Here is a 22,121-nt window from a genome sequence, read left to right on the forward strand (position 1 = left end):
TGAATACTGCACGCCATCTAGTGGTAACACTTGGTTCACAGTAAATATTAATGCAAATGGTCTGTTTTTTTTTTTTGTTTGTTTGTTTGTTTGTTTGTTTGTTTTTGAGCAATATGTGTTTAGTATTATCATCTAATGGAAATTTATGCATTATAAATTGAGGGATGAAATAAATGGTAGGCCTAAATGAGATCTTATTATGGCTACATTACTTTTACAGAGGTTTACTTTGCCTTTTTTTAAAAAAAAAATCATTTTGACTTTTTGAAAGAGATTATAAAATATTATTTGGTAACAATTTATTTTACAGTGCCATAGTTACACGTTACTAAATGTCCTTACTGTAGTAATAACAGTAAATTATGCTACTACAAGTAACTAACCCTAAACCATATCCTAACCCTAACTAACTCTATAGTAAGTACATGTACTTAATTAATAGTACTCAGTACTTATTTGAGTAATAACAATGGCACTGTAAAATAAAGTGTTACCTATTATTTTTATTTAGCAAGGATGTGTGGGATTTATTAAAAGTGAGAGTAAAGACATTTATAATCTCACAAAAAAAAATTCTGTTTTAAAATAAAAGCTGTTCTTTAAAACTTTCTATTCACCAAAGGATCATGGGAAAAATGCATCTCAGTTTTTACATTTTGATCAAATTAATTTATTTAATTTATTCAGAGGGCCTAGTTTTATCCATTATTCAAATGTCATTGTAGTCAGTAGATATTTTATGTGTTGTGTTTATCTCAATACAAATGAGACAGCAAGAGACCCTGAGGGAGAACCTTCGGTTGAATACTGAACACATATTTCACACGGAATAAAGAAGATGAAGGCCTGACTGTTTCTTGGTCCTGCTGTTTCCTCATTCCATAAGTGTGTTCAGAAACTTCCTGGTTCAATGAAACATAATATAATGGTTCTTTATCAATACCTATAGGCCTACTTACAGTATGTGTCTTACTTTGTTAAAAATACTGCTAGCTGCAAACAGAAACTGTTAGCTGCCGAGTCATCTCTGATCTCTGACTTGTCACTGATTTATGTCACTGGACAAACTTATGCAAAAATAATAATTTTCAAACAAGCACTGCACATATTTGTTCACTGGACAAGAAATGCAGGTGGGACTAAGAGAACTTTTATGAAATTATTAATCTCATAGACCTTACTCCATTATATTGTGTGCTATAAAGAAGTTTCTCATAAAATGTTTCAGGAAATGTGAGTGTATTAGGAAGTTACAGGAAATGTTAAATAGTAACTCAAGGGATAATGCTCACTTCTGTGGTGGACATGGTGACTCATGCATTTGTTTCTAGGGAGTGAATCCAGACAATACAAAAACACAGATGACGATTGATAGAGACCACCAATCAATGAAAGTCTGCTGATGACTGCGCATTCATGGTACTGCACTGAGTATTGAACACTAACCCGAGGAGAAAGTGAGGGATCAACAAACCTTCATCATGGTGAGTGAATATTAATGTAAAATGCTTTTATGTTGATACATCTCGTTCGTCATGTGAATCAGCTGTGTAAATGATTCAATGACTCTTTCATAACAAGCCAAATGCCATTCGACTTCTTCGATGATGAATAAGTTGAACAAATCTTTTTGGCAAATCGATTCAAAAGATGATTCGTATACATTTAATATACAAGATAATCTAAAACGGTCACTTCTGTGTATTTGTTTTTGAGAAGCAACAGAAAATTTTGGCAGGCCTGGAAATGAATTCAACTGACTGTCCTCCCATTGATGAATACATAAAAAGTTATTATCTGCCAGTGATGTATGGCATCATTTCTGTAGTTGGATTTGTGGGAAACTTCCTGGCAGTCATCATTTACCTGGCAAAGCTCCGACCCTGGAAGAGCAGCAGCATTATAATGGTGAACTTGGCAGTAGCTGATCTGCTGTATGCTTTGAGTTTACCTATGCTGGTCCAATTTTACATTACCAGAAACTGGACTTTGGGGGAGTTCATGTGTCGTTTCATTCGCTTCTGCTTCTACTACAACCTCTACGGCAGCATCCTCTTCCTCACCTGCCTCAGCATCTTCCGTTACGTCGCAGTGGTGCATCCACTGAAGGCTGCTGAGATCCGGAGGAAAAGATGGGGCATCTTGGCTTGTCTGGCCGTCTGGACCGTTTCGCTTGTGGAGATCGGCCCGATGCTGGGGATGATTACTTTACTGCAAAAGGACAACATGACACAATGCGTTGACTTTGCCAGTAATGATCCACTGGTGGTGTGGTGGTACGGCTGGATACTCACCGTGTTTGGGTATGTGTTGCCGTTGCTGGTGGTGTGCTGGAGCTACACTCACATTGCAGGTGCTCTGGGGAGCAGCGTATCCAGAAACAGGCCGAGTCGTTCTCGAGTTCGCATGCTTTCCATTTTGACTCTGGTGGTGTTCGTGGTGTGCTTCTTGCCATTTCATATCATGCGTGTATTGAGGGTGGATAGCCTGCGCAGCACTGGTGTGCCGTGCATGCAGAGGAGAGGCATCCATGCGGCCTACATCTTGTCACGACCCCTGGCCGGCCTCAACACCTTCTTCAACCTAGCGCTTTATACCCTGGCTGGAGATAAGTTTCAACAGGCTTTCTGGAGCTTTGTGCACAGGAGGGAACATACGAGCAGCACCATATCTGTGATCCACACACCAAACAATACATCAAAGACAGACCTCTTGAGGATTTAATACATTGTGTCAATATGTGTGTGTGTGTGTATATATATAGACAAACACACCGTTTCAAAAGTTTCAAATCAAATCAGTGATATTTTTTTTAATGTTTTTGTATCAAAAGTAGTCTCTTATGGTCAACAAGGTGCCATTTATTTGATAAAAAAAGTGAAAAATAATGTGAAATATTATTACAATCTAAAATAACTGAATATATTTTAAAATGTATTATGTTCCTGTGATGGTAAAAATGTTTCTCAGAAATCATTCTAATATGCTGATTTGGATAAGAAACATTTCTTTTTATTATTAATGTTGAAAACAGTTTTGTTGCTTAATATTTTTTGTTAAAATGATACATTTTTTCAAGATTCTTTGAAAAATAGACTGTTCAAAACATTTTAAAAAATTGCAACATAAATGTTTTTTTTTTCTGTCACTTTTGATCAAGTTAATGCATCCTTGCTAATTTTTTATTTTTATTTTTTTTTACTGACCCAGAAAAAAAAGTGAAAAATAATGTGAAATATTGTTACAATCTAAAATAACTGAATATATTTTAAAATGTATTATGTTCCTGTGATGGTAAAGCTGTACTTTCCAATACATCTAGTGTCACATGTTTCTCAGAAATCATTCTAATATGCTGATTTGGATAAGAAACATTTCTTTTTATTATTAATGTTGAAAACAGTTTTGCTGCTTAGTATTTTTTTGTTAAAATGATACATTTTTTCAAGATTCTTTGAAAAATAGACAGTTCAAAACATTTATTTTAAAAAATTGCAAAATAAATGTGTTTTTTTTCTGTCACTTTTGATCAAGTAAATGCTTCCTTGCTAAAAAAAATATATTTTTTTTTTAATTTACCCAGATCTTGTGTATATATGTATATTAATATACTGTTATAGACTTGTACAAAATGTAAAATAGTGTGTAATAGTATTTTAACTGTATTACAGCGGCTTTGTGTATTTTGTTCTGTAAATATTAAGAAATGTTTAAATGAACATATATACTGTATACCATATATTACTGTCAAACAATTAATAACATGTATTCAAAAAAACTTTATTCAAATGTAAACCTTTGTATTTTTATTGTTGATAAGGTGAAAACTAAAAAAAAAAAAAAAAAAAAAAAACAAAAACATTAAATACAAAGGACAAAAAATATGTGTCCTATAATACTATATATAGATAAGTTTTAACTTGAAACAATCTAGAAATGAATGTGGGTCATTTGGCTCAGATGCTTTTCTATTAAGTAAACAAGTTTCTCCACTCATCCATGAGACTTCATCCACTCTTGCTGGGAAATCGCCACCCCACGGATGAGTGGCCACACAAAACAAGACATCCTTTGATTACCAGAATGATTAATAATCTTCACAGATGAGGAAACACAATGGTATTTATGGGAAGCTATCTGAATCCCAGAAGTACTTCAGTAGGAGTGAGATGACTATAACATTGCAATAAGGAACTAAGCAGCTATATAACATTCCTTCAGTTCAGTCATTTTTCAGGAATCAACAATGAAAATTGTTCTCTGTTCTTCAGTTGTGTTGCTCCATTGTGATGTTTGTAAGGACTGTCAGAACCATCTATTAAATGAGCTTATTTTTAATTGCCCCACTGCCAAATACACCATCAGAACACAGACAGAAGACATCATACTGTAAAAGAACAACTAGTGTGCAGATCAGAATTCTAAATGTCTGAGTTCAGACTCTAAAGGAGCACTACTTTCAACTGTTTCAATTGACAGTTACCTAACAATTGGATGAAACCATTTCTGTCAAACACTTTGACACTCAGGATATGTCACTGCAGACCTTGAGAAGAAAAATGGTTTTCAGGTGACCGGTGGATGAATCAGTCTTTGTCTAATAATCTGACATCTTTTTATCCTGCCAAATTACATGAAATGTGTCATTTCCTAGTGCAGGTAAAAAATCATGTCCCTTTTCTAGCAGGTCACTCCAACTCTTTCTTTTAAAGGTGCTCTTAGTAACGTTTCTCAGTTGCCTATTTAAATTTAGAAAAAACAAAAAATCAAATTTGTCACCCAATGAAAAAAAAATAGTCAATAAAAATGTGAAAAGTACAGTTGTTTGCGTGTTTTTAGTTTAGTCAGAGTTAAATTAAGATCAAACCCCATTTTATTTGTAATAAATTCAGAAATGTATTTTTAAAGGGTTTACACATGGTATTCACTGTATATATAAACAATGGGTAACATTATAACATTGGTAGAGCTTCTCTGCCCTCTAGTGGTTGAATCACAAAGAGAAAGTTATGACTATGGCACCTTTGAGATTTTTCCCTTTCTGTAAAATACATGTACAAACCAAATGGCACCTGCAAACAGACCTTCGAACAGAACTAAAACATAATGTGAAATAAACAAGCTTATGGTCTCAGCCCTGGGTCAATATAATTATGCATTTTAAAGAAATATATATTTGAGCATCTTTTTTTTTTTTTTTTTTTTTTTTTAAGAAATCTTTATCTAATAAAGCTAACAATTTTCCTCTGTGTGTGTCTGTTGTATTTTTTTATAGTACTTTATGTGAATATTAATAAAATTAATAATATTAAGGCTAAATGAATATTTATCAAACAAACCAAAACATGTGCTAAGATCTTCATTTCCCATAAGGAGTTATTTTTTAATATCATATTGCACTTAAGTGAACAAAGCAATTAAAATACATTGCAACACTGATATTTCAGAACACACACACGCACACACACACACACACACACAGATACACACAAACTTGCACTGGTACACAAACCTCTTTTGGCCACACAATAAAAGCTAAAGTAATAATAATTATTAAAAAAACACACAAATAGCAGCACAGATTCAAGTTAAAACATATGGAGCAACATATACAAAGAAAACAAAACATTAAACTTCTATAGTGTTTTTAGTCTAAAATCATATATTTCTGCTACTGCATTCCAAAACTTTGATCTGTAAATGTAGCATTCCCATGTTTTCCATAACCACAATGAGCAATACAGACAGTTTATTTGCCTTTATGTATAGAAAAATCATAAATTCGAATGTGTTTACATCTTTTATTCATTTGCACACAGGATGTAGTTTTTAAAAGGTGCTACAAACCACAGACCAGAAAAGGGCTTCTCTTTTTTCTTCTCTTTTTGGTTCAAGGATTTAAAGACCACAAACGTTTCATTCCATGTAACTTGGAAGTTCTGGCTTCAGAAATATTCTCCCAGACAGTAAAAGTTTTAATGAGGATTACAGAAATGTGTGAAACAGCACTGGATACACAAATACTGATCCATTCATAGTCTTCCTAAAAACTCTTTTGCTGCATAATGTAGCTCCATACTGGATATGTCTTGTGTACAACCATTCCCAAAGTCTTTATACTGCTCCATTCCAAGTCAAACGAGAGCTGAAGTATTATAACCACCATAATTGGGAGCAATCTTATGACTTTTTTTTTTTTTTGTAATGTGAATTTTCTTCCACCTTTAGGGGGCGTACAAACGTGATGTGTTTTCACATTCCATCAGTTCATTATTTGCAAACCCTCTCATGCCATGAGTTAATTTACATTTTTAACACACAATCTCAATGTCAAAAAGAATTTTCAAACAATTCATTAACCTGAAGTCCCCTTTTTACAGTTATGGCTTAGTGAACAGGATGGATGTCTGTTTATTTTGTTTTGTTTTGTTTAAACTTTTATTTGCATTTGTAAAACATGAAGAACACTGTCCATCTTTTTTTTTTTCTTTTTTTTTTTTTGGTATAAAAAAATTTGTTGTGCAACTCATTCTCCAAAAAAATCCTATTTGACAAAAAAGAAAACAATCAAGAAAAAAACATTTTAAATTTCTTACACCGTTTACAGTAGTAACTGCGACATTTCTCTGCTATTACTGTATGTCGCAGATGAGGCTCTTGTTGTGGTGGCGTCTGCTAACCCTGAATTGTACAACGTATCATTGAGAAACTACCAGAGACTACATATTCTCAGTACAAACTGTCTCCATGCTTTAAGTTTGCTTCTTTAAAAAACAAAAAAGAGAGAGAGCTCAGAGAGAGTGTCTTCTGAAAATCTCTACTGGCAACAGGCCTGGACATTAAAAACTTGTCAGCATTTTTTTTTCTTTTCATTCACTCTCTCTAGCTGTTTTTGAATGCAAGAACACAGCTTGAGTGTACACCCCTCACATTGCCAGTGTTGTACATTTATATAACTCTGTGGTGTAGTGTTTGTTCCTTCACAAATATGTTGCTTGGCGAACGAGCAAAGATCCACCTTTTTCAGCTTTTGGATTGCAGTCTATATACATTGCAGCCTCAAATTTCAAAAGAATCAGCAGCTTAAGAAAACACACTGTAAAAACAAACAAACAAAAAATCAATTTTCTCAGTCAGTATTTTGTCATGTTTTACAGTATTTTAGTCACTTTTATGATATTAAGTTGAATTTTATCAAACAAAACTACACTGAATTTTATTTTTTATTTTTTTGATGCTGTTCACTTTATTTAAACTACTTATTTTGATTCAACACCATTGTATCAGGTTTCTGGTTCAAATTCAATTGCTTCATGTTAAATTAAGTTGAAACAATTACTTTTTGACTTAACTTGATGTTTTTATACTAAAATAACATGTTTCAATCAAGTAAACCCAACCAGGACTCAGTCAAACAGGATTTTCACTTCCCATCATGCTTTGCGAAGGGGCTGAACTAGGAGTGTAAAAGTTGAAATAAAGTGTTATTTTAAGCAGTTTTTAAGAAGATGAGAAAATGGAAAGACTTTTTAATGTTTACTGTTCTATTATGTTGGTATTTAAAAGTTTCTGTTAATTAATAGTTTTCGTTTTAGGCTACCATTGTGGTGAAGTGTTGCACTTGTGCTTGGGTTGAGGACCTGCTAACAAATTTTTAAATTACTTTAATAAGAATATAATCAATGTGGTAGTGTTCTGGGTTGCATTTTCCAAAAGCACTGTAAGCATATGTTGAGTGTAAAACCATTGCCACCAATGGACTTATGATCAATTTAGGCTTTACAATGTTTTTGGTTAATGCAATTTAGGATGAATCCAGTATCACATCTAGATTTCTAACACAAAACATCACAAAAGTTATATAAATCACAAAATTAAATAAGAAGAATTAATTGTAAAAATCAATGTAGCCTATATGAAACCAATTTATTTTTTATGTATTTATTTATTTATTGCTTTTTATTTATTTTATTTTAAATTAACACAATTGATTCTAGTTAATTTAACATGGTTGATTCTACTGGATTTTACTTGTCTCAATCATGTGGAATCACTGTCCATGATTGAATTGAGTAAGTTGGATTTTTTTACATAGATTCTTCCTTAGTCAGTTGTTTTGTCACAACTCAAGGATTTTGCATAGAGTAAAAATGAACCTTTAATGTTAATAAAAACTAAGTTGGTTGTGTGGAAACACTGTCCATAATTGACTTGAGTTAGTTTAAAGTGTCATTTTTTTTTTGAGTGTATGGTAAAAAGGTTTTAATTCATTAACACTCAAAAGCTATTCTTTGAATAAATGTTATTAAATCATTTTGGGGTGATTAAATTGCTTTCTTTCAGCATCAAGCACTTTTGTTAGGCTAACTTAAATTGCATAGATTGGATCAACTTAAGTAAATGAGTTGGTCCAAAACAATGCAAATTAGTTGAGCTGACACTATTAAATTAAGCTGTGCCCAACTACAATAAATAAGTTGAATCAACCTTAATAAATTAAGTTGACCCAACGTAAGTACATTAAATTGGAATAACAGAATAGCATAATGCTGAAATAAAGCAACTTAATCATGTGGAAATCCTTTCCATGATTTTTTTATGTTTGTTTAAAGAGCTATTTTTTTAGTGTAAATTGAATAATATATTACTCTACTACTGTTGAAATGTTTGGGAAAAGTAAGATTTTTAATTAACTTTTTTTTTAGTAGGCAATAAATTGATCAAAAGTGAGAGCAAACATATTTGTAATGTTACAAGATTACAACATCAGTACTTCTTTCCAAAACGTGTTTTTGTCACCCTGATTTACTATAAGTGTTATAAGCCTCTTATAAGTCTTTATATTTTAGACTTGATGGGATGGTTTTCATGCTAAATTGCGTACAAACATCACTCATTCGCGCCATAGACTGTAAAAAATATGAAGGGCGCACCTCCAGTCTCTTAAAGCCGCCAATGTTCCAATATGACGCTGACATCTTGTGCTGATTCGGGACCCTATTCTGTGCAGTAGTGAGCATGAAGTGCAGCCGCGCACTATCAAGGCCCCGCCCACACTCTCGCAGAAGAACTCATTATGTCGGTGTGAAATAAACAGAAATGTAGATATTAAAGTTAAAGCTTCAATATCCTCCCGAAAAGTCTGTTGGTGACACAGTGACTACTTTGCTCAGAGAAGCTGTCAATCACAGCTATCAATCATGATGTCACACCCCCATTTTTATTGCATCAAATTAGTAAAACCAAACTCATTAAAAAAAAAAATAAAAATAAAAAGTTTGAAAAAAAAAATATTTGAAGAGTAATTTAATTGTTTAGTTTGTCTCACATCCTATTAAATTACATGGAGAGGGCAGGGTTTATGAGCTATACTGGGACGAACCACCTGGGGGCGTTCGAGACATGAATCACCCGTTTTTTTGAAAAATGCAGAGGAAAGTCTGGTGGCAAAAAGAGAACACAACAGAGCTTGTAATAAAATAAGAACCAACATTGTCTTGGCTTTTTGGAGATAGCAAGAACTGAGGGATTTGAAATGTTGTAAAAGCAACGCAGAGATGGTGTTTTCAGTACTCAGCAGGTGAGTAAGGTGCCATATGTTGCTCTCTAGCAGAGTTCATTTTAAAGAATTAGCTGTTGTGAAGGGTCATTTCATTATGGTTGTTGAAGCTCTGTGTTGGAATTTATTTTCAATTTATTATTACTTTGTCTATTAATGGTTATAGGTACAGTAATAATAATAATAAATTATCAGTAAATTCTGTTTGATTTTATGCTTAAAACTAGAAAATTATAGTAATTCTAAATGTATTCTTTAAAGGTGCCCTAGAATTAAAAATTGAATTTATATCGGCATAGTTAAAGGGATAGTTCACCCAAAAATGAAAATTTGATGTTTATCTGCCTACTCCCAGGGCATCCAAGATGTAGGTGACTTTTTTTCTTCAGTCGAACGCAAATTATGATTTTTAACTGCAACCGCTGCCCTCTGTCAGTCAAATAATAGCAGTGATTGGGAACTTCAACTATAAGAGTGAATAAAACTTGCTTAGACAAATCAAAATTAAAACCTGCGGCTCGTGACGACACATTAATGTCCTAAGAGACGAAACGATCGGTTTGTGCAAGAAACCAAACATTATTTATATAATTTTTACCTCTAATACACCACTATGTCCAACTTCGTTCAGCTTCCTGTTAGTGAGGTCAAAAAAAGCGTTGTGATGACGGAAGTGATGTCTCGCCCATATACTTCAATGAGCGCGAGACATCACTTCCGTTGTCAGAGTGCGATCCGACCTCACTAGCCGGAAGCTGAACGAAGTTGGACATAGTGGTGTATTAGAGGTAAAAATTATATAAATACTGTTCGGTTTCTCTCACAAACCGATCGTTTCGTGTCTTAGGACATCAATGTGTCGTCACGAGCCGCAGGTTTTAATTTTGATTTGTCTATGGAAGTTTTTTCGACTCTTTTTGTTCAAGTTCCCAATCACTGCTATTATTTGACTGACAGACGGCAGCGGTTGCAGTTAAAAATCATAATTTGCGTTCGACTGAAGAAAAAAAGTCACCTACATCTTGGAAGCCCTGGGGGTAAGCAGATAAACATCAAATTTTCATTTTTGGGTGAACTATCCCTTTAAATAACAAGAGTTCAGTACATGGAAAAGACATACAGTGAGTCTCAAACTCCATTGTTTCCTCCTTCTTATATAAATCTCATTTGTTTAAAAGACCTCCGGAAAACAGGCGAATCTCAACATAACACCGACTGTTACGTAACAGTCAGGGTGTACGCCCCCAATATTTGCATATGCCAGCTCATGTTCGAGGCATTACACAAGGGGCAGAACGTCTGGATCTGCACAGCTGAATCATCAGACTAGGTAAGCAAGCAAGGAAAACAGCGAAAAATGGCAGATGGAGCAATAATAACTGACATGATCCATGATTACATGATGTTTTTAGTGATATTTGTAAACTGTCTTTCTAAATGTTTCGTTAGCATGTTGCTAATGTACTGTTAAATGTGGTTAAAGTTACCATCGTTTCTTACTGCATTCACGGAGACAAGACCCATCGTTATTTTCATTATTAAACACTTGCAGTCTGTATAATTCATAAACACAACTTCATTCTTTATAAATCTCTCCAACAGTGTAGTGTTAGCCAGTTAGCCACAGAGCATAGCCTCAAACTCATTCAATATCAAATGTAAGCACCCAAATAAATACAATACTCACATAATCCGACGCATGCATTCAGTATGCATGACGAACACTTTGTAAAGATCCATTTTGAGGGTTATATTAGCTGTGTGAACTTTGTTTATGCTGTGATCGAGTGGAGAGCTCGGGAGGGGGCGGAGAGCGCGCGATTTAAAGGGGCCGCAACCTGAAATCGGCTCGTATCTAATTATGCCCCAAAATAGGCAGTTAAAAAATTAATTTAAAAAGATCTATGGGGTATTTTGAGCTGAAACTACACAGACACATTCAGGGGACACCTTAGACTTATATTACATCTTTTTAAAAAAAGTTCTAGGGCACCTTTAAAAAAAATTCTAAATATCTTACGCATTTTTGCTTATCATGTCATTTTCTTTAGATAATATTTACTAGAAAACAAGACAAAAATACTGCTCAAGGCAATGATTTTTTTTCCCCAGTGCAACAGCCTTCATGACAAAAGAAACTCATTAGAGTGCTAAACTGAAAAAGTCCAAAATGTGATCTATTCTTTCTCAGGTGGCCTGTTATGTTCTCTGTGTTCTAGTGCTTGTTTCCAAAAGGTATCACCAACGGACCACTTGGCTGACATAGTCCTCAGTCGTGGTGACCTGAGGTTGGTTTTCCACACTAGGCTGTTTGCTCTGGTTGACTCGGCGCTCCCTGAGCCAGCGTCTCTCTTCTCGCCTCTTCAATCTCTCCTCCTGCCGCTCACGCTGGCGGATGAACTGGTATCTCTGCAGGAAGAGGTCCTTGGCAAACTCGTACAACTGCATATCCAGGAAATTCAGTTGCTCTATGCGGCTGCGCATGTCGTCGCGCAGCTCCACATTGGCAGCACGTGTGCTGTTGATCTGCGTAAAGGCTGAAATGAACCGCAGACGGAAAGTGCGCTCGAACAGGTACTGCGTCTTGCGCTGGAACTCCGTCAGGCCGTAGAAAGCCATGTTCTTCAAGTTACTCTTGGCGCTGGCCAAGAGAATGGGGTTCCGTTCACTCTCGTTCATGGTGGAGAGGTTGTAGCAGCCCACCAAGCTGAGATCGGCCAGCATGCGCACTTGCCGGTTGTTGGCTAGGTTTGAAGGGCAGTCCATGAACTCGTTTAGAGTGACCCCCGACCAGTCGTCTCCGTTATAGCAGGTGGGCAGCTCGTCCTGTGTGGGAGAGCGGCCGTCACACATGTGAAGGGAAGTCTTCCAGGTGGCACCACGCTGAACGTGCTTCCATTCGCTCAGGTAACGTGACACAGGGTCTCGCAGCATGGTGATATAGTAGAAGTTCCTGGAATGATAATCACAACGTTACTTCAATAAAGTTAACTTTTATTTAATTTTCTCTTTATTTTTTATTTTGTAATTCCTGTTGTAGAAAAAGGGTTAGAGGTTAAAGGGTTAGTTCACCCAAAAATGCAAATTTGGTCATTAATTACTCACCCTCATGTCGTTCCACAACCGTAAGACTTTCGTTCACCTTCATCTATCAAACAGCCAAAGTTACGTGATTTCAGTAAACGAGGCTTCGTTACGTCATAAGTGTTTTGAAATTTCAATGGTTCACCACGGGGGGGGCGTGACTTTGGCAGTTTGATACATGCTCTGAACCACTGATTTGAAAAAAAAAAGATTCATAAAGCAGTGTTTTGAAATCACCCATCACTAGATATTGTTAAATAAAGGTGTCATTTAGTTTTTTTTTGGCGCTCAAAAAGTATTCTTCATAACATTAAAGTTGAACCACTGTAATCACATAAACTCTTTTAAATATGTCTTTAGTAGCTTTCTGAGCATCTGAAAGTATTAATTATATTGCTGGCAATGGAAGGCTCACTGAGCCATTGGATTTTAACAAAAATATCTTAATTTGTGTTCTGAAGATCAACGAAGGTCTTACGGGGGTGGAACGACATGAGGGAGAGTAATTAATAACAGAACTTACATTTTTAGGTTAACTATCCCTTTAACCACAGGTTAGCACTGTTACCCCCACGGGAAGCTCTTAAAGTTTCTCTTTTATTGATAAGCACTTCTCATTACAAGTATAGGAAGGTTCGTGCATGTTGCATTCCAAAATGCACGTTAAAGCAAATTTGTATTTCATATTATAAAACAAAACATGAACGTCTCTTTGAGTAACATTAACCACAGGTCTTAATTTACTGGTAAACTGAAAACAGTTTTAAAAGTGGGACTTAAACATGGTCAAATGTGTCTGCTAAATCACTAAATGTAACGTAAAAACATATTTAATTAATACATTGCTAGACTACAATTTGTCAGGCATGTACGCTTGAATCCTTAAGATAGTTCACGTTCTTTTAGCAACTTGCTAGCAATTTAATTAGTATTTTATGTTGTAGAACAAAAGTACTGTCCTTCAAATACTGTATGCCACATACTTTATTTTACTCATATAAGTGAAAACCAAACCAGTAATGAGTAAAAAACCCCATGAGTTTTAAAGCCCATAGGAAATTCCAGAGGGTACTCATGAATAATTGGCCTTTCCAGAAAGCAAATTAACATAATGAACAAACAGCTCTATTCTGCAGTGCTTTATGTATTATTCTTTTTTATGAAAATCTGTGATAACCATGATGAACCTTATCGACCTGTCATCTAACCTCAACATTTCAGCCATACAATGTAATCCAATAGCACTTTCAGCACAGAGCGGCTGCAAAATGGAACATATTCTTTTTACACACATCACTGCGTCTCTTACAGAGAAAGTCCATCTTTTCAATCCTTGTAAGCCAGAGGACAGCCACAGAAGGGTGAAAAAAATGAAACATGTCTCAATTAATTTGTCCTCAGCAGTGCAGCATGGAGGACATTTGTAGATTAAATAGTGATATATTGAATAAATGACTCAAGAATGAGAAACAGTGCGTAATCTAAGTCAAAATTTTATGGAAGCTAAAAATGGTTAAAGCATAGTGTTTTCAGTTAGGTTGTGTACTTATGCACAGTGTATGACTTTTATATGGTTATTTTGTCATTCAGCATCGGTGTCTGATAGACCTTCCCCTTCCGTTATGTAATTAAAGTTGCAACAGCTGAGTGCATGAAGTCTTCAACATTCCACGCTTTGTTTTTCGGTTAATTAAGGGCATCATCCAGGCACTTGTTCTTTTTTAAATATTATCAGAGTGAACACAATGAACAAGTATGCAAATTGGGACCCACCTAATAGCTTATAGTTTAGCATAGCAGTAAATGGTTAAAGCAGAACTAAGTAACTTTTTTTACCTTCAAAAATAGTTTTCTAAGTCCTTACGATGGTTAATTGACTTGTAGTGTGTTTGAGGCGTGCACTAACCCCATCTGGCAAGTCTACGCCAGAATACAGCACTTGCAACTTGAGCTGCATCGACCCGACACAATCTCGCCTCATGTTCACGTTCACGCGAGACTGACAAAATGCTTTACGGTAATTCAAAAACAATGTATATATTATGTCTTTATAAGACAATTTGGAAAATTACCCACCTCCATCGAGTGTACTGTATTTGCAAATTACCCACCTCCTCTTTATTGTACTGTATTTGCAAAACTGCGCTTGGAGTATTTATGACAGTGTCATTCACTGAAGGAAACTGTAGGGAGAGCTTCGCGAATCTTGCTTAGTTCTGCTTTAAGAAAATCGTTTTGGGAATTTCCCATTCCTAACCCATTTTTATGGAGACCACAGTAGGCCACAAGTTCCTACAACTTTCCTACAAGGTTAATCATGGCCACGTTGTCCTAATTTTAGTTAAATTGTGGCCACAATTTAAATAAAATGAGGGAACAAATAAATAAAATGTGGCCATGAATTAAAAAGTTGTTCGAACTTATTCTTAAATCTTGACCACATTTTTTTTTTTTTCCACTGCATGTCATGTACGGGGCTCCGTACATTTTACTGTAATAGTGTATTTCTGAGTAAAACAATATGCATTGTGGGAATTGACTGAATGGTGAAAAGTCTGGTGAAAAGGTACATACCAGAAGGGAGCTCTGGCTATTCTCCCTAAAATGATGCCTAAATAGCTACAGTATTTGGCTATTGGATATCCTTACTAAATAGTCCACATGGTCTAATTTCGTGTCATTATTTTGATTAAAGATTATGAAGACAAATTTCTTCATTTGGAATAACATGCACAACAAATCAATTACAATTCAACAGGAAAGTGCTTAAAGAAAACAAATAGGGTCAATTTTGATATGTTCACTTTATCTAAATGTAAAAGTTAAAATTGTTGTATTTGATGCTGTAGAACAGACACAGGTCTACATTCAGTAAATTAGATCACAACTGTTATCTTTTGCGCTTATGTTTGAAAATCACGTGAGGGAACAGATGCCACCAAAGTGTTATTAGCAGCAGGCCGATGCGTTAATGAAGAGAGAAGAACCAGGCACAGTCATGGTCTGATGGAGAATGGGACTGAAGCAGGTGGCGACCGCCTCTGTGCTGGGAAGAATAGTGAATGAGGCAGTAGCTCTGATGTTCCCCCAGAGATGCCAGACGCCTGGGATAGATATCGCAGCCTCTCTCTCAGCTTCTCTGACTCCAGAAGATTTCAAGGGCTTTGACTAAACTGTACCTCTGACAAAGATAGTTTGTGTTTTCTAGTAATCTGGGACTATATTTAATACTGTCAATCAGTGATCTCCAGGATAAAGGTCTTCTGAAGCGAAGCGATGCTTTTGTGTAAAAAAAAAAAAAAAAACAACTAAATCCATATTTGACAAGTTATGAAGTAAAATATCCAGCCTCCACCAGACCGCCTTCCGTATTCAACTTACGAAGAAAGTGTAAACTGGCGTCGCATCAGTTACACTTTGTCAGTAAGTTGAATAGGGAAAGCACGTAGCATAAACTTTTTGAACTGCAAGAGTTTTGCACTTTCTTCGTAAAGCTTGGGATAATATTCATTTGAAAGTGAACTAATCCTTTAAATTCCAAGGTGAGAATAATTTATACTTCAAAGAATCTGGTGAGGAAGTATACATTGTGGAAAATCAGTAGCTAGCATTACACGATGATGATGTTGTGTGGGAGGGGAGACGTGTCAGGGTTTAACGCACACATGCAGTATAGAGGGGTGTCAGGCTGTAGGGTATGATTAGAACCCTGCCGGCAGCAGCTGTATCAAGCTCGTCTTTCAGAGTGGGTGGAGTGCAGACACTCTCTCATTAGCCTGTCCCAGGGACACAAGCACATGCAGGAAGTGGTGTCAGAACAAGCTGACTGCAAAAAGGTCATAGTGAGCGCCATCAGTGTCACAGTATATTAGCCTCAAACGGCTCCAGCCTGGCCCTTTACCTCAGCCAACAAAAGCCCAAGCGCAATTGTGGTGAGCCATGCTCATTTATTTCTGCTCGATGATACGTTTTTGAGTCATAGCCCACAAACATTCCACGAAGCACCCATTTCTGCCCACAAAATGTTACTGAATTACTGGGAAATGTCTTAGAATATACTGCCTGTCTCTCTTGACTTATAGTATAGGCAGAGGTAAAAAAAAATTCAAGGGGGATGGTGGGGTCATCAGCGGGACTGGGGGGGCTAATGTACCTTAAACATTTTTATTTATTGGTTTAAAGGCTATATATATATATATATATATATATATATATATATATATATATATATATATATATATATATATATATATATATATATATATATATATTTAGTGCTGTTCACTTTAGTTAAACAGTGTATTTTGATTTAACATCATTGTTTCTGGTTCAAATGTGATTGATTCATGTTAAATTGACTTGAATTAGAACTCACTTGATGTTTTCATTTTGAAATAACGTTTCAGTCAAGTAACCCAATCAAACAGGATTTTTACTTCCCAATAATGCTTTGCACCAGGCTGAAGTGGGAGAGTAAATGTTGAAAAAGTGTTATTTTATGCATTTTATGCATGAGACTTCTTGTGAAGTGTAGAGCTTGTGATTGTTTTTATATATATATATATATATATATATATATATATATATATATATATATATATATATATATATGAAAATAACATATATATTGAAACAACCAGTATGATAGTGCTTTGGAGTTTTTGAAAAAGTTTTTATGTTAGTGATTTTTTGGAGATTACCGTTGTGGTGAAGTGTTGAGGACCTGCTAGCAAGACTTGGCTTTTGTAAAGTAAAGTAAAGTAAAGTAAAGTAAAGTAAAGTAAAGTAAAGTAAAGTAAAAAGTAAAGTAAAGTAAAGTAAAGTAAAGTAAAGTAAAGTAAAGTAAAGTAAGTAAAGTAAAGTAAAGTAAAGTAAAGTAAAGTAAAGTAAAGTAATGAAGCAATCACTATGATAGTGCTTTGATCAAACCAGTATAATTTCTAGACTGCAAACACTGATTATGACGTGTAAATAGTTATGTTTAGTTTGTTGCTAAAGGACAAAACAAAAGCATTAATAATCATAGGATTATTAGAATTCATCTATTTAAATAGATACAAACAGATTTCCAGGAATTTCTTTTTTTTCACAGCTGATGTATTTTGCTTGCTTTAAAAGAACTGTCTCTTGTTTAGTAAAGTGTTTATTGGATTGCAGTCTTTTTCTGCTGCCATTGTTTTCTTTGGATTTTCTTCTCAGTTCCATGCAATTTTAAGCTTTTCTTGGTTCATTCCATGTTTTCTAGGCAACCTCTCTCATGCTAATTCAGATTAGCACAGTTGGTTTTAAATTAATCTAGTTTATTTTAATTTAGGACTCCATAGTCCAGGTTTTAGTAATCCGTACTTAATCTTGTTTCAGAAAGCCATTTTTTAAGCCACGATTTACTATTCTAGATAAAGGCCTATCCTGGCTTAATTTAAACCCCGGGAAACCGTCCCTTACTGTCTTTAAAATCTTGTAACCAAACAAAAACAACAGTCACTGAAATCTCGTAAAGAAACAAAACTGACTGTCTTTAAAATTTTCTAACCTAACAAAACCGTCTATATTTAAAATCTCATGACCAAACAAAACCGGCAGTCACTGAAATCTCGTAAAGGAACAAAACCGACTGTCATTGAAATCTTGTAAAGGAACAAAACCAACTGTTTTTAAATGTTTGTAACCGAACAAAACCGACTGTCTTTAAAATCTCATGACCGAACTCATTTGGGTTAAAATTATTTGAAGTTCAAGTATTAGCATTATAAACACTGAATTAATAACAACATATGAAATTAAATTAAAAACATGCATCAGAAAAATTGGGAACGTTGGACAATAAACAACTTGATTTTGCAGTGTTGTCTAATGTCCGTTAAATCTCTTGTATTTAACCAGAATGAACACACATGAATGAATGACTGTAACTATATGTTATTGCCTCTGAAATAAAGCAACATGCAGCATAACATTGATGTTTTCTGGCTCATCCTGGACTGAAGCACAGGCTCTACTCTCCAGCACAATGGTGACCCACAAAACACACGATAGAAACCCTCTAAATCCCAACAGAACATGAAACACTAACAGATCTCTCAAGATCTCAGCATTTTCACTTATTACAATCCAGACTTTATTTCATATTAAAGTTATTATTGAGAATTAACAGAGGATTAGATGTTGATGTTTTATTGAATAAAATAATAAAGTTTGAAGTTACCTTTATGGTGGTCAGTACTTGCTTTAGTTCACATCTGTTAATTCTCACAAAGAACTTTTGTAGATGAATGACAGAAAGAAAGTCAATGTCGTTATTAATATGTGAAGCTGGTTTATTTATTTGCTCTTGGCTGACATATGGCATTGCTATGGCCTGCTTGTGGCTCAAATCTGGCAAACAAGAGCCGTCCGCCCAAGTGCCATCATTCCACACCATGTGGCCCAGATCATCATACTACGCATGGCAGATGTAGGCCAGATCTGGGCCGGCACAAAGTTGCTATCTGGGTTATTTTTGAGCACCACACTTTTCAGCGCTCCAGAGGCCAAACATTGGATAGTTTAGACAAAAAGAATAGTGTTATTTCTGAATTAAATGCAACTCTTGAGTTCTTATAACAAACAATTAGTGGTACAGTCTTTGTTAGCTGTCTTGAATGGACGGTCCAAGCAGTTTTAAACATCAGAGTATGAACAAAGCCCATAGTTTTTATTAAATAAAATAAATAAACACATGTACATGTAACTAACAAAGCCTATATGCATGTGTGCATTATCACCGTGGTGATGACATTCACTGTCAATAATTCACTTTGACAACGATCCCTTATGGCATCGATGCACTTTAGCTACGTTCGTTATTCGTTCTAATGTGTCAGTGGAATGTTCCTAAAACACTAAGAACATTCCCTTTTTAAAGAACATCAAAAGATGCGCTTGAACCGTTCTCCTGATCCTTTTGAACAAGTGCAAATAATGACGAAAGCTTGCTTGAATCAGAGCTCTGGCGTGACTATGGGCAGCGCGTTACAATATTGAATTCTGATTGGTCAATCAATGTTATTCATAGTTTGTTAGTAATCACACAGAGAATTTTAAAATTTCGTTTACATGATAAGATTTACATTATGCATAACACTGTTAATCTAAAGGGCATGGTAAGGTGGAATGGTGGCTTTACAGAGGAGATGCTTTTTGTCATTTTTTCAACAACGGGGATGCCATCCCTCCTCATCCCCCCTCAAATCGAGTCCTGAGAATAGGAATAATTGAAAAAAATGAATTTAGGGGTTTTCAACCATTTTAATCTCAAAAAAATAGTTTAAAAATAAAATAACTAGCACTTATGTTGTCACTGTATTACAGGCAAACAAAATCATTATATTACAGTATTATTAGGAAAAAAACAGTTTAATTCAAATAATTATTAACTATTTAAGAGTATATAGCACTTTTCACAATAAATATGAAATATTAATATTAAATAATATACTTTAAAAATATGACTTTTTTTATATATATATATATATAAATTAATGCTTGAGATTCTTGGAACCAAGTTTGAACCCCCCTTCACTAATAGTTTTCAAATCAAATCTTTCAAATCTCATACATATTGGATGCATATGGACTCTATATCCTTTCATTGAACACTATCATTCAAAAGTTTGTGGTCAGTAGGATTTTTCTTAGGAGTTTCTTATGCTTACCAAGGCTGCATTTATTGTAAAATAAATCATTGCAATTTTTAATACAGAGTTTTAAAAAATTTTTTTTAAAAAAATCAAGTTTTTATTATTATTTTAATATATTTTAAAATGTAATTTGTTCCTTTGATTGCAAAGCTGAATTTTCAGCAGCCATTACTCCAGTCCTTCGGAAATCATTCTAATATGCTTTTGTAACATTATAAATGTCTTTAATGTCACCTTTGATCAATTTAATACACCCTTGCTGACTAAATGATTTATTTCTTTAAAAAATATATTTTGAACAATAGCGTATGTAAATGTAAAAACATCAAAAAAACTTATGACTTTTCTGTAAGTAACAAAAGTCAGGTTTGGCACAACATGAGGTTGTTTAGTTATGAATGAGCTATTTCTTTAAGCAAAGTTTGCAGCAAACGAGCAAAAATAGCCCAGTCGTTAATCTAAAGCAGACAAAGGCAAATGTGTTAAGAGATTACTTGAGGTTTACCAAATGTCAAATGAAATCAGAAGCCCAGTGAAGCTCTTCAAATCCAGGGAGAGTGATAGTGGAGTGGAACAATGTGTCTCAATAACACTCAGCAGTCAATTGACTAGAGGCGACATGCCGAACACAGATCAGCTCAGCATAGCAGATTTCACAGAGTGCAGTAACTACAAGAAGTGTGAAAACAGGTGAGACTGAAGAGATGAAATGTCACAGAACATTAATAAGTGACTCTAGACAACTCCTCTGAGGATCTGCAAATAGGCATGTGATGTTCACACTAATGTGGGCCCTTGGTTTTAAATGAAAACGTTAAAGTGCTACACAGAGGAAAGAAAAATAACCTCATTAATATCTCAATTGTCTCCTATACAGTACTGAGATTAAACTGAGAGCAAATGGAGCGTTTCCCTTGCATCTTCTGCTTCTCAGATTGTTCTATGCACAGTAATTTCAAAGCTTTATATTGTAATTAAATAACAGAGAACTTCATTAAATCTCCTGAGCTATGAAAGAGCAAGTCTGCTCAACTACATGCAATCAACCGAATAAGGTACAGCACCAAACTGGAAAAAAAAAAGTGTATTTTCAAATAACATTATGCTAACAGTCCAGACATAGCTCTCCACTCTCTAACTGTGTCAGTTTCAGACATGTGGTTTTGAAAAGCCTGTAATTAGCCACAATGGCACAATCACACTCTGCTATTGTCTATCCAATTATATGCACCAAAGAGCCAAATATACGTAGCCAATCTATGCTTGATACTAACAGAGGGTTTAACTTTCTCTTTTGACTTGGCAAATGCTTACTGATGAGGAAAAAGTCTTGAATAAAACCCATTCTTTTGTCTGATGCTTGAAGTGTTGTGACTTATTAAGTGGCCATATCAGCTAAAAGAGAGAGAGAGAGAGAGAGAGAGAGAGAGAGAGAGAGAGAGAGGAAAGACCATTTGCTTTAGTACTCCCTACAGGAGGCAATTCGTAGCTTATTACTTTTGGTATACAGTAGTTTGATTCAACTGCAGAGCATCTGTTTTTCCCAGTAAAATCTTCTCAGATGTGCACATCTTTTCATGTCTGACCTTGCTGCATCAGATGCAGTGAAGTTCACAACTGTCACACATGAACACCAGCAGAACACAAAAGTAGCCAATGAGCTTGGTGCTCAACTTTCAAATATATGGTCAGCATCTGCTATAGCAGTTTGCAGCATGCTTTCGGAAACCCTCCATCTTCCCCAGCTCCACCTGTATAGATCTGCTACGGGGTGATTCATGTATGCTTGTACAGCAGCA

At 35.1% G+C, this 22,121-nt stretch overlaps 2 protein-coding genes across 2 annotated transcripts in view; one reads left to right on the plus strand and one right to left on the minus strand.

Moving 5' to 3' along the window:
• Positions 1-1,350: 1,350 nt before the first annotated feature.
• Positions 1,351-3,816, plus strand: LOC137036105 (2-oxoglutarate receptor 1). Its single transcript, XM_067410073.1, has 2 exons — positions 1,351-1,484; positions 1,720-3,816. Exons 1-2 carry the CDS (start codon positions 1,482-1,484, stop codon positions 2,722-2,724), a joined length of 1,008 nt encoding a protein of 335 aa, XP_067266174.1. The 5' UTR covers positions 1,351-1,481; the 3' UTR covers positions 2,725-3,816.
• Positions 3,817-11,797: 7,981 nt separating this feature from the next.
• Positions 11,798-22,121, minus strand: part of hs6st3b (heparan sulfate 6-O-sulfotransferase 3b) — a 71,212-nt gene continuing 60,888 nt past the window's right edge. Inside the window, exon 2 of the mRNA XM_067410026.1 lies at positions 11,798-12,512. Coding sequence (XP_067266127.1) covers positions 11,798-12,512 — 715 coding nt within the window. The remainder of the gene's footprint in view (positions 12,513-22,121) is intronic.

Source organism: Chanodichthys erythropterus, chromosome 14 (genome assembly GCF_024489055.1).
Source record: "Chanodichthys erythropterus isolate Z2021 chromosome 14, ASM2448905v1, whole genome shotgun sequence".
NCBI lineage: Eukaryota > Metazoa > Chordata > Actinopteri > Cypriniformes > Xenocyprididae > Chanodichthys > Chanodichthys erythropterus.